Source organism: Pagrus major, chromosome 1 (assembly GCF_040436345.1).
Source record: "Pagrus major chromosome 1, Pma_NU_1.0".
Classification (NCBI taxonomy): domain Eukaryota; kingdom Metazoa; phylum Chordata; class Actinopteri; order Spariformes; family Sparidae; genus Pagrus; species Pagrus major.
In genome coordinates, this window is record NC_133215.1 from 26,142,044 (window position 1) to 26,158,419 (window position 16,376).

A 16,376-nucleotide genomic window follows, 5' to 3' on the forward strand; every position below is an offset into this window, starting at 1 on the left:
CACTTTTTAGGCTGAAATGATAAGCTCGAGGGCGTTCTCTCCACACACACACACACACACACACACACACACACATCCTTCAGTGGGAACATGTGGGGGTGGTTTGGAGCGGCCGCTCGCGTGTCACTCAAGTCAACTCCGCTTCTGGCACGCGCCCCCGGTGATGTGACGCAGAGCGCACGCAGCAGAAGTGTTTTTAACAGTCTGTCGTCCTGCAGCGCGCGCACACACACGGCTCCGTCTCTCAGACATCTCTTGTCAAAATGTTTTCCTGCCTCGGACGCATCGTTTGCCTCGGCTGAACCCGCCATGTAGTCCGCGCGCGCCGAACGGATCTCTGGGGGATATTTCGCGGCTGGATATTGCGGTTCGGGAGCAGCAGAGCGCGCGGGATCGCTGGTCTGCTGTGCGGGATCCGGTGACCGCCGGGGCGGACGGGCCACCATGCTCCGGCCGTGGGCTGCGCACTGGATCACCGCTGCGCTCCTGTGCGGGGCGGTGGCGCAGTACTCCAGCGACCAGTGCAGCTGGCGGGGAAGGTGAGGATGAGTTCAGGAGCAGATAACAAGCAACCGACCAGAGAAGGAGAGTGTACTGTCATCACTGGAGACAAAGAAAACACACCTAGCGCACGATTCAGGAATGTTATCAGCATGTTAGAGTCATTTTCTTCAGGAATAACAAAATCGTAACGTTTTTTTGTAAAGTGATCTTGCACTTTCATGTACTTTGAACTCTCATCTGTGGATATTAAATTGTGTGGGAGTCATGATAGGAGCTTCAGCCGTGTGTGAGGGGGAGGCTGTTTCTTTGAACCGGTTCTGTTGCGCATTACGGGGGATTTCAGCGGGCTCAAAGGGGTAATTAGACGCATGGGTGTTTGATTAAGATTTCCATGTAATCCTCAGGAAGGGCAGTGGAAGGTCAGAGTAGAATGAGTGACTTTCACATCCTCCTGCAGATCTGCGGTGAAAAGTAGCGCAGGATGCTTTTGGCCGCTTTGTGCCACCGCTTGTGGTTACTACTTCTTATGACGTCAGATCTCCGTAAATTCGTATTAAATTCGCATTTGTATTAAAGTCTTTCTCCACAATCTGTCCTCTCAAGATGAAAAAAAATGGTAAAAACAATTAAATGTTCACAGGAAGTGCCTTTATCTAACCACTTTGACAAGATTCTCCATGTGCTAAAACTCACTTTAAAGGGGCACTGTGTAGTTTTGTAGAAGAAATTAAAACTCAGGATTTTACAATATTAATTAAGTGAATATACAAACTCAGATATATTGTTTTTTCTCCACAACTGAATAAACAAGGAAGGAAAAATAAGCCTCCCAGAACACTGTTTGAAGCTAGAAAGGTGGCAGGGTCCACCACATATAAACAAAGTAAAACAGTATGAAGCTGTGTTGTCCTTTAAGGTCAGTTTGTTTATTCAGTCGTGAAAACAAAGAGAGTTTGTGTATTTAGGTTGTTTTAAAATCAGTCAGTGAAGATCTTTCTCTTCTGATTAAAATATCTTCTCCAAAAACACATACTGCACCTTTAAGATTATGGAAACGTCCTTGTGATCAGAGGAATGTCTCTGTTCCGGTTCCTATCTTGAGTAAATATGGCTCTATGGGGCCTTTGAACACTCCTCCAAGTCCCCAAGTCATAAAAAATGACTTCGCACTGTGTGTTGTAAAGTTTCCCGGCCTCCGACTTCTAACGACTTAATAGCCCAATCAGTTCCTGGTGTTGAGGTAGCTTATGCACATCAGAGACAAGCGACCGCATCCGTCCAAAGTGAGAGATTTGTTGGCAGACAGCTGTGCCAGAGTTGCTCTTAATGAATGTTGCAGTATCATTAAATCCCTTGCACATGTTTCCATAACTCTGGCACTATAGATTTTTATACAGGAACATTTTTAGGGCTCTGAAGTCCTGGATCCAAGTTTCCTTATTGTTGGTTGCTTGACGATTTCAGGCATTTGATCCAAATCTTCAGAGAGCAAACTGCGTGCCTGTTATTAAAAATGTGAAAATATAATCCGCCCTCTCGTCTGCAGTGGTTTGAGCCATGAGTCTCACCGTAGAGATGTGGAGCAGATCTACCTACGCTGCTCTCAGGGGTCTCTGGAGTGGCTCTACCCCACAGGAGCCATCATTGTCAACCTGCGGCCAAACACAGAGCCCTCATCTGGACACATGGCAGGTCTCCATGTGTGCATCAAACCCCACACGTACTCCCAGGTACATTATGACACCAATATTAAGAAATGAACATTCAGAACATAACCACTACTGTATGATGTGTCAGATGGATGGAGCTCATATGTGCGCTCCTGGTCCTTCGTGTTCAGGGTTCTCATGTGTATCTGGAGCGTGCCGGGGATCTGACGCTGCTGCTGGCAGAGAAGGACCACGCTCAGGGCACGGTGCACTGTTTCAGCCTGGCAGAGGGAGCTCTCTTTGTGGAGGCCGTCCCTCAGACAGACATCAGCCGGAGGATCACGGCTTTCCAGTACGAGCTGGTGCCCAGTCAGGGGCCCGGGACACACATGTATCCATACCTGCACCCTGGTTTAGGTAAGAGAATGTATTATTATTATTATCATCGTATTATAATTGTTCATTATTTGTATTGTGTTGTTGGCTTTTATAGGCACTGAGACTTGTTCCACCAGAAAAAGTAACGGTTCTTGTGATTTTCTGTGTGAACAGAGACACTGAATGTTGGTATCTACTTGCCTAATTCTAGTTTTTTAAAGTTCAAATCAGAGTTTCACTGGTCACTTACAAGTTCAAACATACAGCATTATAAGAACATTTTCTCTTGCCGCAAGTTGTTTACAGTACTCATGGCCATTTTCCGACCCTCACCACTAATTTCGCAAATTTCCAAATGTTTACTTTTTTACCCTAAAATAACAGCTTCAAAATCATGTTGATGGTCTTGTTACAGGGTAAATGGTGTCTCTGTCTCAGCCTCATCACTTGTGACTGCAATATAACAACACGTAACATTGTTATGATGTAATGAGTTTTGTCTGTAGTCAGCACCTACATTACGTCTGACAAATTGTTACAGACGTGGGATTTGTATTAACGACAGTGGTGTTGCATTCAGAAACTGTGGGGGGCACCAAATCGCACAAAATGTTGCTTTAAGTTGTGAACAAAAAACGTTTTGAAAAAAAACTGTATTCACTATCTGTTATTGGAAAAATCATATATACAAGGCAAAGTATAAGCAAATTAGGTTGTTCTGAAGAACAAGTGTTGGAAAATAGCATAACTTAAGCAATACTTAAGCAAAAGTACATTTACTTAAGTATTACTTAATACTTAAGTTACTTAAGTGTAACTGTCAGAGGGATTTACTACTGTTGTAGATTAAATTACCCAACGTTGTATGAAATAGTTAAAATCAGCTCCACTCTGACCGACTACAAACATGAAAATACCACTTTTATATTAATACATAAATAATAATGATCCAATGGTATATTCATATAACATTAATAGGGGAATTCTGCATAATGAGTGATTTTACTTTTGATACCTTAAGTATATTATGCTGCTAATACTTTTGAATGCAGGACTTACTACAAGGACCTTTTAACTGGTTATGAAACACAGAAAACTGGTTAGTTCTACATACTCTAGTTATTATAGTTATTCTTAAGGGCCATCACCAGGTCGGATTCAGACTTAAATAGGTTGGGTAAATCATTCAAGTTTTGGCGGAGTGCTCAGGATGAATTGAGAAGTCTCACGGTCTGAGGAAAGAAGCTGCTTTGTAGTCTGGTGGTACAGCGCTAAAACTAAGTTGACTTTGTATAACCAAAAACATATTGCTGTTATTAATCTTACATATAGCCACAAATAGATACATTCCCTCATCGCTATGTATCCTGCAAACACGTGTTTAAAGGGCCTATTTGTATGAAACGCAGATTTTTGAGTCTCATTCCCAACTCGTCCAAAGCTGACGCTTTAGGTTTCCAGGACACGTCGGCCGCCAACCCGTTGCATCTTTCTTTTACTCACTTTCAAAACAAATGCACATGATAGCCAGATCCAGATCTTTAGACATGAGGCAGTGGTGCTCACACCGCTTTTGTCAACAGGGGCCACCAGAATCAACACAAAATGAAAGTCCCTTGTAGCTGCATTGTTAATACTTCTTCCAGTACTGTTTGAATGAATGTAAACACACCAAAACACAAATGTTTCAAAAACCGCTCATGCATGCAACTCCATTCTCACTGACATAAAGTGAAAGTGACAAAAGGGCACGTTTCTGTTTCACCCCTGTTTCTTCATCTCACCTACATGCTCCGACACCCACACCTCCCCCACTTCCTCACTCCCACTCTCCCTTGTCTCAGCCAGACTTACAAAAACAAGCAGACCAATCAAAAGGTCACGTTAGGGGCAAGCAAAAGAGTTAGCCAATCGTCTCTCAACTGTCAATCAAGAACAGACATCCCTCCCCCCAAAACCAAGACAGGGAATGTTGGGTAGCCCACCCATATGAGTCAAGCGGTGGGTGGAGAGAAAGGCTGGACTGCTCCCCTAATGAGACAGAAGAAAGCCTGTGTGTGTGTGTGTGTGTGTGTGTGTGCGTGTGCGTGTGTGTGTGTGTGTGTGTGTCTGGACGGTTTATAGCTGTTTTTATAGCTGACAGGGTCAAGGGGTAATTCTGTGATTACGTCTCCTCCCTCACCTGCTGTCCTCATTCACATACTCTCTTGATGTCTCTCTTTGGTCTCGTAAGCACCACCAGTGCAGAGAGCAAGAGAGAACAGGAAACAGAGTAAGCGTGGCAAAAGTCACAGGATGGTACAAAAGCTAATGACCAAAGAAAATGAATCATGGAAATAAGAACAAATGTGGTTCCTATTGTGAGCGTATTTAATGTTTCATGTTTTCCATTTTAGTCACCTGCAAGCCGTGCTCTGATGAAGAGGTCCTCATGGCTGTGTGCACCAGTGACTTTGGTAAATACATAAACACAAGCACACATGTACACACTGAAGGAATAGTTTGACATTTTGGGTAATACACTTTTTCCCTTTCCTGTCGTGAGTTAGATGAGAAGATCATTAGTGCTCTCATGTCCCTACGATAATGATAAAGCTAGAGCCAGAACCATGTTAGCTTAACATAAAGACTGGAAACAGTGGGAAACTAGCCTGGCTCCATTCAAAGGAAACAAATCGCTCACCAAGTAAGATGTTATATCTCGACTGTTTAGACCAGCAGAGACTTCAGGGAGTCTGTTTTTATGCTAAGCTAGGCTAAGTGGCAGCTGGCTCACACTACATATGTGCCATACAAACAAGGGACTGATAGCTTCTCATGTAACTCGCAACAAAGAAACTGACAACACATATTACCTTTCTTTAAAGACATTGTCAATATGTGACCTTTTATTCCTTATTAATTGAACTTTTCATTTGTAATGACAGTTTCCAACAGTTAAGATAAGATAGAACTCTATTAATCCCGAGGGAAATTGTTAAGAAAGACGAGTTTAGGCAAAAGTTAACTAAAAATGACCAAAAACAGAAATTTTGACAGTTAAATTGGCAGTGGTATTGAAGGTAGCAAAAGAGAAGTAATATTGAAACTGATAATCAACAGGATAATCCACATGATACTAAACGTTAATAATAATGAGGAGTAGTATTGCACATGATATTGAGAGGTAGTGGTAATGGTGCACATAATATTGGTATTATTGTTTTTTTTTTAGTGTCTTTTGTTTCAGAAGTTTCAGTTACGTAGTCACACACTATCCTTGATTGATTGATTGATTGATTGATTAAATGTCCTCTTTATCTCTTCTGTTCCTGTCTCTGTAGCCGGCAGTGGCATCTTTCAAGCAGTGGCACCGGGCACTAACGACCACGCTGCTGCCGTGGTGACTCTGAGTCGGCTGTTCCGACAGAAGAGCAGGGTGTTTGCTTGGAGTGGAGCCAAAGGACGGCGCTGGAGTGGACGCATCAATGTTCCAGCACAGTGCGGTGTGCATCCTGGAGGGGATGAGTTCCTTTTGACTGGCTCTGTTCATTTTGGCGAAGCCTGGCTTGGCTGCGCGCCTCGCTACAAGGACTTCCTGAAGCTGTATGTAAGAGCGCAGAAAGCGGGAAAAAACCCCTGTCAAATAGACACAGACTGAGAGATCTCTCCATGGCTCTGGGCAACACAGGGTGGATTGCCTCTTAAGAAAGGTCAGCGAGAAAGACGCAAAGAGGAACAGAGGAATAAACAGAAAATGGCCCACTGGCCATCATTCTGCAGTGCTGTGCAACTTATTGTTGCCTTGCAGAAGAAAAGACAGTTCGAACATTTCAGTAGCCAATGTGCTGCCTGTGCTTTGTGTGTAAATGTGTTTGTGCATGAGTGAGACAGTGAATGAATGAATGAACGATGAGCTTAAATTAATTTTGTGCCTTACTGGTTAATGTTTTTATCCTCGTGACGATACCGCTTGTGTGATCATTCTTGAAATGAAAGTTTGCTTTGTAAAAAGCTTTCTGTAAAATTTAGGAGTCTTCTGACAGAAGTGAACAGTGTGCAGCTCTGTGAGTCTTTATGTACTAAGTGTGTGTCTGTGTGTTTTGCTAATGAATTCAAAGGGTTTATATATTTACAGAAAATAAAAAGCCGTCCTTCAGCTTGTCTTTCTGTTTAATTCATAAAAGGTATTTATTTGATTTTTCCTTTAATTTAGGGGCCTTTCCTTATATTCCATCAACAACCCTGTCTCGATGCGTCACACACTCTGTGCACAGCGAGGCTCAGTGTGGTTGAGATGCAGATAATTAAAAACAAATGGCAACTGAAGTTAATAGTAGGACCAAAAAAATGAAGGATCAAAACTTACCAGCCTCTCGTTCGGTCCACATGGACATAAACAAAGACATATTGTCCACCTAACTACCCAAAAGAAAAAACCATTATGAGTGTTCAGTGACCATAAGCTGGCAGGAGAGCAGCAGTGCGTCACTGCTGGCGTAGCTACCCCCATGGAGCTTTGACGAGCCACTGTTCTTGTTGGCATCCTCTTGCCTGTGTGTGTGTGTGTGTGTGTTCATGCATTCATAGCTGAGAGCGAGAGTAAAGCAAGAGAAGCAATTATTTTTTCCATGTAGACGATCAGGTCCAGCTAAGTCGCTAATGTGCTAATGTTTTTTCCCCATGAGTTTCATGAAAGCAGACTCTTGAGGCCTGAAATATCACACAAAATTTAAGCAGGCTAACAAGAAGTTACAGGAAAGTGATGTAGCCTGACAGCAGCCGAAATGTTCCTGTCAAAATGAAAACTACTGTCAGATGGATGGATGGCTGAGACTTTGAGAGCTTGATGGGTTGAGGGCTGAAAGAAGAGGCGGATGTGTGAATGACCTTAGAGGGGTGTATGCCCACCTCTCCCTCCGCCTGCTGTCAGCAGTTGTGTGTGTGTGACGCTTTCCTCTTTCCTCAGGAAGAGCAAGAATGTGTGGAATGTCCCCTCCCACACACACACACACACACACACACACACACACACACACACACACTTCCGTTTGCAGTGGCAAAGTGTGCTACAGAATAAAATCACTGTTAACCTTCCACTGTGTTATTCCTTAATTCCTGACATGCATAATTGTCAACATGCAGGTGAGTGAAAGTTTCTTTGTGGTTTAAGTCTGAAGTAAGACAGTGAGAGAGGAGCCTCATTTCCACTGCATGGTACAGCTTCTTTTGGCAATTCTGTTCTACACATAATCAAGATCAAAATCAAGGCAGCAAGCTGAGTTATCCTGACTTTTAAGGTGTGTTCAGACAGAAAGCAAAGCAAGTTTTAGTGGCGGCGAGATTGCATACAAAGTAAACGGAAAGGTAAGGGTAGGCCTGAATTCGCCCAGGGCAACAGGAATTGACACAAAGTCCATGCAAGTTCAAAATGTTAAAACTGAATTTATTTTATGAATTCTGCAAATAAATCATAGCCGTAGATGTAGCAGTTAGTTCTGTGAAGTTAAAAGATTTCCTCTGATGTGAGTAAAGTGTGTGAGAGAGAAGTCAAGCGAGTAAGACGTAGAGGGAGACATGGCACATAGCTTTAAGGTTTAAGATAGGCCCTAAAGACTTGAGAGGGTCGCCTATATATAACAGTCCCCTCCCCTGTGTGTGTGTGTGTGTGTGTGTGTGTTTGTCTGTCTTGGGCTGTAGTTTGAGAAGACCACAACACACGCGTCCTGCACACTGCCGACATGCAAACAGGCCACACTGCAGAAACCCAACCCGCGGTACAACACCCAAAACCCCTTGGCAACCCAACCTGGCAACAGCTCAGCTCGCCTTGGCATCCTCGCTAATTCGGGACGCACTTATCCCTCTGCACAGGGGTCCTAATGTTAACCTTTCAGTGTGAGAGTGTGCGAGATATGGAAACAGTTTGTGCTGCAGTATGCGAGAGGCACAGCTGAGCGGTCAGCTGGAGTCGAGGGAATGGCTGAGCTCAGGGAAAATACACACATGCTTTCACCCACATATACCGCCACTGGCATTTTATAATGCACTGGCCAGGGTGGGGTCAGTAGTTGTAGCGGTGGCACAATATTTTAGGCTGTAAGTATGTCTGGTTTCTACAGGGGGTCCCAGCTAATTGTGATATCTTATGTAGCTGTCCTCACAAAGACGGAAGTACACACTGAAGATCATCTTATTCAAACAGAAATGTTTTAACTGCGGTTCTTACACTTCTTTTACTACTAGAATAACAACTGCAATAATTCTTGACATTTTCAATGTTTCTGTCTGAGGAGCAAAATGTTTTTGGTAATGTTTAGTATTCTGTGCTCAAGTAAATTCAGAGACACAATTCAAAACATCCTGCGTTAATAAATTGCTAAATGGATTTCAAAACTGAATGAATGAATTGGTTTTGTTGCCACATTAGTAGATCAAGAATTCCTACTCACCCTGTGAAAACAGTTGTCTCGCAGTACAAGGCTCTGAAGCTCTGATTAAAAAAAATAAATGATGCATGATGTCATAGTGATGAAACCTGTTTGATGACAGCCAGTGACTAGCTGTTACCAGAAGCGGCCACACCCTTAAAGTTCCCATGAAGTCACAATCGCTGTTTAAGTGTTTTTATCACATATGTCTTGCTCCATATCTCACCTATCCACCAGTATCAGGCCCAACAGTGGCAAAAAGGCTGTTTTGAGGGTATTTTTTTATGGTATTTTGGAGTTTGTAACTTCCTGGAAAATCATTTCAAATGTGGATGACTCATCCTGCACCCATGGATGTATAAATAGAAGCCCAACTTTATAACTTTATTCAGTGTTTTGGGTGACACTGGATCATGTTTAATGGAGAAAATATTTGCTGGTTTTCCCTCTGCTGACCTCAGCCTGCTTTGTCTGGAGCAGCTCTGGACAGATAGCTTTCCTAGTTGCTAAAGTAACTGTCGAACAAACGTTCTGATAACCAGCTGCCTGTCAGTGAACAGCTCCAGACCGTACACAGCCTTCAAGAATGATGATGGAGGCCAGTGATTTATGGAGTTTCCTGGTACCTGTAGATAGACAGATACCTGTAGCTTTGCTGCTAAAGCACTTACTGCTGGTAGTTATCTGCTGTTAGCTTGGTAAGTGGTCCTTGAGCCCTGGGTTGCCAGTCTCCCAAACCTGGCAAAAAACCCAACCCAGTACCGTATTCCCTTTGCAAAGTTAGCTACCATCTTCTTCTCGTTGTTCCTTCCTGGTCAGACCATGTCCACTGGGAGCTTCCAGTCTGGGGAGAGTCAGCATCAGCATCTCAGCCGCCGATTGGGGCAGGGCGTGACGTTTACTCCATGCTATTGGCTGCTGCCTGTTTTACAGAAAACTCATCACTATGCTGATGGAACTAGCACTCTATCAGCTGTTTCATGGTGACATTAATTAGTTATTTACTTCATTTACTTAATATACATTAAACAAGTGAGTTTTATAAAAATTGGCAGTGGAAAAATTAGCAATAGAGACCAAAACTGTGTTTTGTACCAGGCTGTAAACACGTGTATCATGTGTAACGTGTATTTCTCCTGTAAACTTGGATGTTCTAATATGTGGGTTTGAATATGAAGCCTGCCATTCGAGGAACTGCAGATATTGGTTCTTTGGCGTTGGCTTCAGTGAGTGGCAGACTCAGGAAGTGTGAGGGGCAGGGTGTGAAGCAGTGTACAATGTGTGTGATGTTAAGTGAGATATGATAGCTCTTAGCTGTCGATTTTATAAAGTAAAGGTCTACCGCCCTTCTGAAGGATGTTACCGCCACAAAACAACAAATACAAGTTGTTAGTATTGAGTATGTTTTTCATGTGGTCTACTTTGACTGACAAAATATTGAATGATGTCAGGCAGATACCATGTTATGATTAATATTACATGAGGACTAAAGTTCATTTACAAGTTTTATTTATGTACCATTGTGTCACTGTATGAATGTATAAGGTTGGATATAGTGCCCCTTTGTGGCGGCAATGTGAACACCTGATTGAACTTGTAAAGCAAATTTCACCAACCATGAACTTAAAGGAACTGTTTGTACTTCAGATGTTAACAAGGATGCCATAAAATCAATTAATGCAAATATTAATTACCACTCCCCTGACTGGGGTGAAGGGTAGTTTGTTCCCTCTGTGCCACACAGTCAGTTTTTTACACGACAGGAAATTCATCTTTGATAGATATTTATAGATGTAACTATGCTATTGGTCAAGGTTGGTGATCTAAATGCAGAAGTGAGAGTTTGCAACACATTTGATACCTTAGCCTTTTTAATGTTAGTTGTGTTTCTGTTTCTTTGCAGTGGAATGAGGATGTGGAGCCTTCAAAGCCTGTCGTTCACTCTCTGCAGTAAGTTTCACTACAGCTACCAGTATTTATGTCTATGATAAGATAAAAGATGATATGACAACAGATTCAAATGTACAGACTGTATATGTCCAGTGACAAATTGACAAGAAGCTGCTTAGACCTAAAATGAGAAAATCAGGACAATTTCCAAGTTTGTTGGTTTGTTTGCTTGTTTGCTTGTTTTGATAAATGTTGTGTTGTCTACTCCTTGCAGTTGCTCTGAGCTGTGTGACGACAGCAGCAGGGTTGATCCGTGTCTATGGATATGAAGGGGGAGAGGTTGATGTTCCTTGTCCCTATGGAGAGGGATATGAATTTTATGTGAAGTACCTGTGCAAGAATAACTGCGCCAGCGAGGATGTTGTTATCATGACGACAGGAGCAAAGAAGAGCAAATACTCCATCAAAGATGACCAAACAAGTCGAGTGTTCACAGCGACCATCTCTGATCTGAGTCATGCGGATGCTGGCAAGTACTGGTGCGGGGTGGAAAGGAATGGAAAAGATATCTACACTGAAGTAAAGCTGCAAGTAGAACAAGGTAAGTAAATAAAAATAAACCCCACAGTGTCAAGTAAAATTAAATATGCAATTTTACCAGTGTTGTATAAGGTACTTGGAGGTCATACTTAAATAAAAGTACAGATATTGTTTTAAAATATTACTTTGGTAAAAGTGAAAGCCATCCATACAAATAGTACTAGAGTAAAAGTCTGAAAGTATCTGATATTAACTGTATTTAAGTATCAATAGTAATTGTCTGGCAATAAATGTACTTACATATCAAAAGTACAAGTAAAAGTAATACTTACATATGCACTGTATACTAGGGTCGTCTGATTGTTGATCTGGCCAATTATTGTATCTGATACTCAGCATTTTTTTGATTATTGGAATCTGTGTTTTTCTAAAACATTCGACTTTGGCTCTGATGACGCCTGCAATCTACAAAGTAACTAGTAACTAAAGTCATCAAGTAAATGTAATGGAATAAAAGCACAATATGTTCCGTCAAAATGTGGTACGAGGAAGTATCAAGTAGCAGAAATTGGAAATATGCAAATAAAGTACAAGTACCTCACAATTGTACTTAAGTACAATACCTGAGTGAATGTACTTAGTTACATTCACTCACTGCATGTTGCCTATCCAGACCTTGTTGTTTAATTGCTGCGGGTTGTCTACACAATGTGTTTTAGCTATGAGACGAACATTAAACAGACTTATTTACAGCGTTGAAATGTATATAAGTACATTTGATCAAGCTCTCAAGTACTTTTCTGTACTTGCATGTTTCCATTTGCTGCTACTTTAAACTTCTACACCACCACATTTCAGGCAAATATTGTACTTTTTACTCTACACTACATTTGTCTAACAGATAGTTGATTTGCAGATTCATTTTTACATACAAAACATGTGATCATTCTATAAAATTGAATGCAATGATTAGATTAAACTGCCTAAAAGTAAATTAGTTTTAAAGGAAATAGCTCCTCATTGGCCATACATTATGCTGATTACACTTATACAGTATGCATCAGTAAAATAATCCGGCAATGATACAACACTGTCATGCCTCGCCCTTAGACAAACAGCACTTCACCAGTGGCCCCAGTCAACCACAAGAAGACACATTAAAATGACCAAAAATCATACTTGAGTAAAAGTAAAAATATCATGTTAAATATTACTTAATTAGTTGGTCATTATTCATTAAAATGCAGTATGTAATATGAAAAGTAACTAGTGACCTCAAACCTGTACTTAAGTACGAGACACTTTCACATTTAATCTACTGTGTTTTAATGTATTTTACTTAAGTACATTTTTTACGTTGTGACTTTGCTTCTTTTACTCAAATAAAGAGCCTGAATATTTACATCTGTACTTGTGACAGTCTGTGATGTTGTTTATTTTACTGGCAGACACCTGCTGTGACCAATCCATCAAACTCCAAAGTAACGAGGAAGCTACAGTGTCCTTCGGTTGTCCATATGAGTCTGTGGACCAGAACAACCTGAAGTACATCTGCAGAGGAAACCTGAGCTCCACATGTCTGCAGCAGGCGTTAATCAACTCTACCAGCCAACAAAATGGAAAGTTCAGACTTCATGATGACAGGAGGCTGAAGACATTCAAAGCGACTATTATCAACGTGACCCAGACAGATTCTGGGCGGTACCTTTGTGGCGTCCACAGAGACGCAGGCCTGGATGTTTTCACTGCTGTTGACCTGCAAGTCAAAGGTGAGAAAATAATTCTACCTCATCCTACAGGAGTAAACCATTACTCTACACAGCAGAAAACAGTTTTCTGTCAAATAGATATTAAGAAGAAACAACAGAAGCTTGTATATTAAATATTTGAAGGAAAAGTCGAGCCATGCACATCATTTCTAATCCGACCTAAATACAGGCTGCAGTGGTGTTGGATTCTTAAAAAATGATTGTTCACATGTCCTGTTTTAACAGAGTGGTGCTGTGTAAAGTCAAAGAAACAGAGCGGCACCGTGGGAGGTCAAGTAACTATGAGGTGTCCCTATCCACCACAACACAAGAATTACAGGAAGTTCCTCTGTAGGGGAGGCCACCGAAAAAACTGTGCAGGCATGGTGACGAGCAGGTTCACACCGCAAGATAATCCTGCTTCCAGCATTTTCTCGGTGACAATAAAAGAGCTGAAACCAGGTGATGCTGGGACATACTGGTGTGTGTCAGACCCACAGTGGAGTGCTGGTAACTACACCAAGATTCAACTATCAGTAGGTAAGATTATTAAAAGAGCAATAGATGGAGAACACAGCTCAATATATGACAGTGAAGTTGAATGTCTCTTTAAGTTACATACAGGTTTGATGCCAACTATCCTGCAGCTTCAGTTAGCATCATGTCACCATGACATAATGGATTTAATCCCTCCTCACTTCTTCTGGATTCCTGAAACTATGCACTATTAATAATCGCGTAGGTCAACATGTATTAGATGTAATTCGATTACTATCAAAACTCTTCATCAAATTAAAGAAGAGCTGAAAGAGTGAATTGTAGAGTGTGTGCTTTGCAGCTATAATGTTTATGTTTATGTTTATGTCATTTCTAATATCATGATCAAGAATTCTTTCTGCTGCGTCAATTGTGTTGCAAAAATGTGATTTCATGTCAGCCCTAAAGTCAACCATAAATGTCTTTACAAGGTGTGAATCCATGCAGTAGATTTTGAGATATTTCATTGCATAAGTGAAAAGTCAGCGTATCACTAAAATAACTAGGATTAATCCTCTAGGGACTGTAAATATCTGTACAAAATGTCGTGCCCTGCGGCTAACATGGCTAGAAATAAGAATATTTGTTGAGCGTACTAAGAAGCTTTTTTTTCTGCCAGTCTCTCACAGCACTTTGATCCCTCCCACCACTGTGGAGGAGCCTGTAGGATCACAATCAACACATGGCATCCCTGGCAAACATATCATAGGTGTGTGTGTGTGTGTGCGTGCGTGCGTGTGTGTTTGTCTTTAAGGTTGTAATAACATTTGTCTGAGATTTGTGCTTCACAGTGCTGTGTTTTCAGGAAGTGTATATTTTTACTCTGTTCTTTTTTTGTTGCAGATGCAACTGTCCCCCATCCTGTGGTTTTCATCGTGCCTGCTGTGCTGCTCATACTGACGCTTGCTGCCCTGGTCTTAGTTTATAAATACAAATGTCACAAAGTGCAAGGTACGTGATTTAAAGCATAGTCAATGCATGCACAGAACCCATGCACACATACACACAGGCATGCACACATATACACATAAGCAAATGTTACTGGCCTCAAGCCTAGGGGTACCTGGGCCAGTAGCTATTTTGCTGCACAGTCCTGGGTGGCTGTGAAGCTGTGAAGCAGTAAGGAACAGAGACAAGTTATCTGCTTGCGATCAACTGGAGCACCATGTTTATTCTGCCTGTAACATGGCAACACGGCTTTGAGTTGTCTGTCCTCTACTGTGACTGGTCTTACAGCGACACCTACTGTGACGAGAAAATAACAGCAACATTTCCCTTAAATGTGAGAGGGACTAATTTATTAAGTAGCCATTTAAATATAAAGATACATGAAGACCCTTTTACACAAGCAAACAAACAGTGTTACCATTTCTTCTGCTGTGTGTTTCCAGAAGCCACAGTCGTCAACAACAGCAACAAAACCGAGGCACCGCCAGCAGAGAAAGTGATGGATGGAGAAGACGTAAGTAAACAAAGAATTGCTGGTAGACAAAAGAGGCTGCGGCGTTCATTAGTCACCATATTGCAAACATGTGGGACAACGTCTTACTGGTAATTCACTGCAGTCTGTCCATTACACTATCTAGTGTACTATATAGACACCTCCATCCCTTTCAGAGCGTGAATGTGCACAGAGAATTTCAGGTCCGTTAGATTCTGATGAATCTTGGGCACATGAGGACATTTCGGCGGAAAAGTTAAGTGGTCACAAAACCCATGGAAGGTCTTTCTCTGGTGGCCGTGAATGTCTACTGTAAAATTAATGCCGTTATTTATTTATTATTATTGAAAACATTTGTAGCCGTGCTCGCGGCGTCGCTTTAGGTTATGATGATGTCGACCTGTCAGTAGGTCCACCACTGTGGTCCAGACTGAAATATCCCATATGCTGTGAAAAGAAATTCACACCACCCTCTTATCTGTTTATTGATGGGTGATTTTTTTTTTCTTTTTTCTTTTTTAGTTATATGCAAATCAAGACGTAGTGCACTGGGGGCAGGACGCTTCCTATGGTCATTATGACGATGCAGGTGAAGACTCTGTGTACCAAAACACAGATGATATCTACTGTAACCAGTTTCCCATGAAAGCCAAGAGATGAACAGCATGCACACCTGGGAGGAAACTTCACATCTTTAGGTCATGCTTCGACCCGTACGATCCTGTTTGTTTGGTCTCAACAGCTGAACAACACAAACTCACATACCACCGTGTTCCAACCTTTTCATTTTTCTGACTGAAAGCTAAAGTAATCTGATTATTTGCACTTATTTTTTTTTTTACCTTTACACTCGTTATGATTGCTTTTTGTCAATTTATCAAACTGTTTAGCACATCTGCACTACTTGTCAGAAAACCCTTTCAGCTTAATATAACATGTATATATCTTTATAACATATATGTATCTAAGGTTAAAGTGAATAAATGAATAAAACCAGTCTTTGTAGATCTGTTATTATTGGAGCGACTCATCAGTAATGTTTGTTGCACCATATAAACAGGACATAAAAACAATACTGTCACACTGTCAGTGACTGACAGTTCGAGACGAACTGAAATAAAGTGGTGGAAAGTAACAAAGTACATTTACTCAAGTACTGCACTTTTTGTACAGTTTTGACACACTTGCACTTAACATGAGTATTTCCATTTTAAGCTACTGAGAGAGAAATATTACACAGTTTACTCCACAACATGTAGCCTACATTTAGACTAATATA

At 41.5% G+C, this 16,376-nt stretch overlaps 2 protein-coding genes across 3 annotated transcripts; both read left to right on the forward strand.

The window, feature by feature from the left end:
- The first annotated feature begins 198 nt into the window (after positions 1-198).
- Positions 199-6,669, forward strand: metrnlb (meteorin like, glial cell differentiation regulator b). Its single transcript, XM_073478987.1, has 5 exons — positions 199-539; positions 2,051-2,234; positions 2,345-2,570; positions 4,928-4,987; positions 5,855-6,669. Exons 1-5 carry the CDS (start codon positions 445-447, stop codon positions 6,169-6,171), a joined length of 882 nt encoding a protein of 293 aa, XP_073335088.1. The 5' UTR covers positions 199-444; the 3' UTR covers positions 6,172-6,669.
- A 950-nt stretch (positions 6,670-7,619) lies between these two features.
- LOC140997501 (polymeric immunoglobulin receptor-like) lies at positions 7,620-16,093 on the forward strand. 2 transcript variants are annotated; one of them, XM_073467438.1, is made up of 9 exons: positions 7,620-7,655; positions 10,845-10,891; positions 11,106-11,432; positions 12,820-13,140; positions 13,366-13,659; positions 14,276-14,365; positions 14,500-14,607; positions 15,048-15,118; positions 15,620-16,093. In XM_073467438.1, the coding sequence occupies exons 2-9, from the start codon at positions 10,849-10,851 to the stop codon at positions 15,755-15,757; spliced, it is 1,392 nt and encodes a 463-aa protein (XP_073323539.1). In that variant the 5' UTR covers positions 7,620-7,655; positions 10,845-10,848; the 3' UTR covers positions 15,758-16,093. The 2 variants fall into 2 exon arrangements, with proteins under 2 accessions (XP_073323539.1, XP_073323547.1); XM_073467446.1 differs by lacking the exon at positions 14,276-14,365.
- The last annotated feature ends 283 nt before the right edge of the window (positions 16,094-16,376 follow it).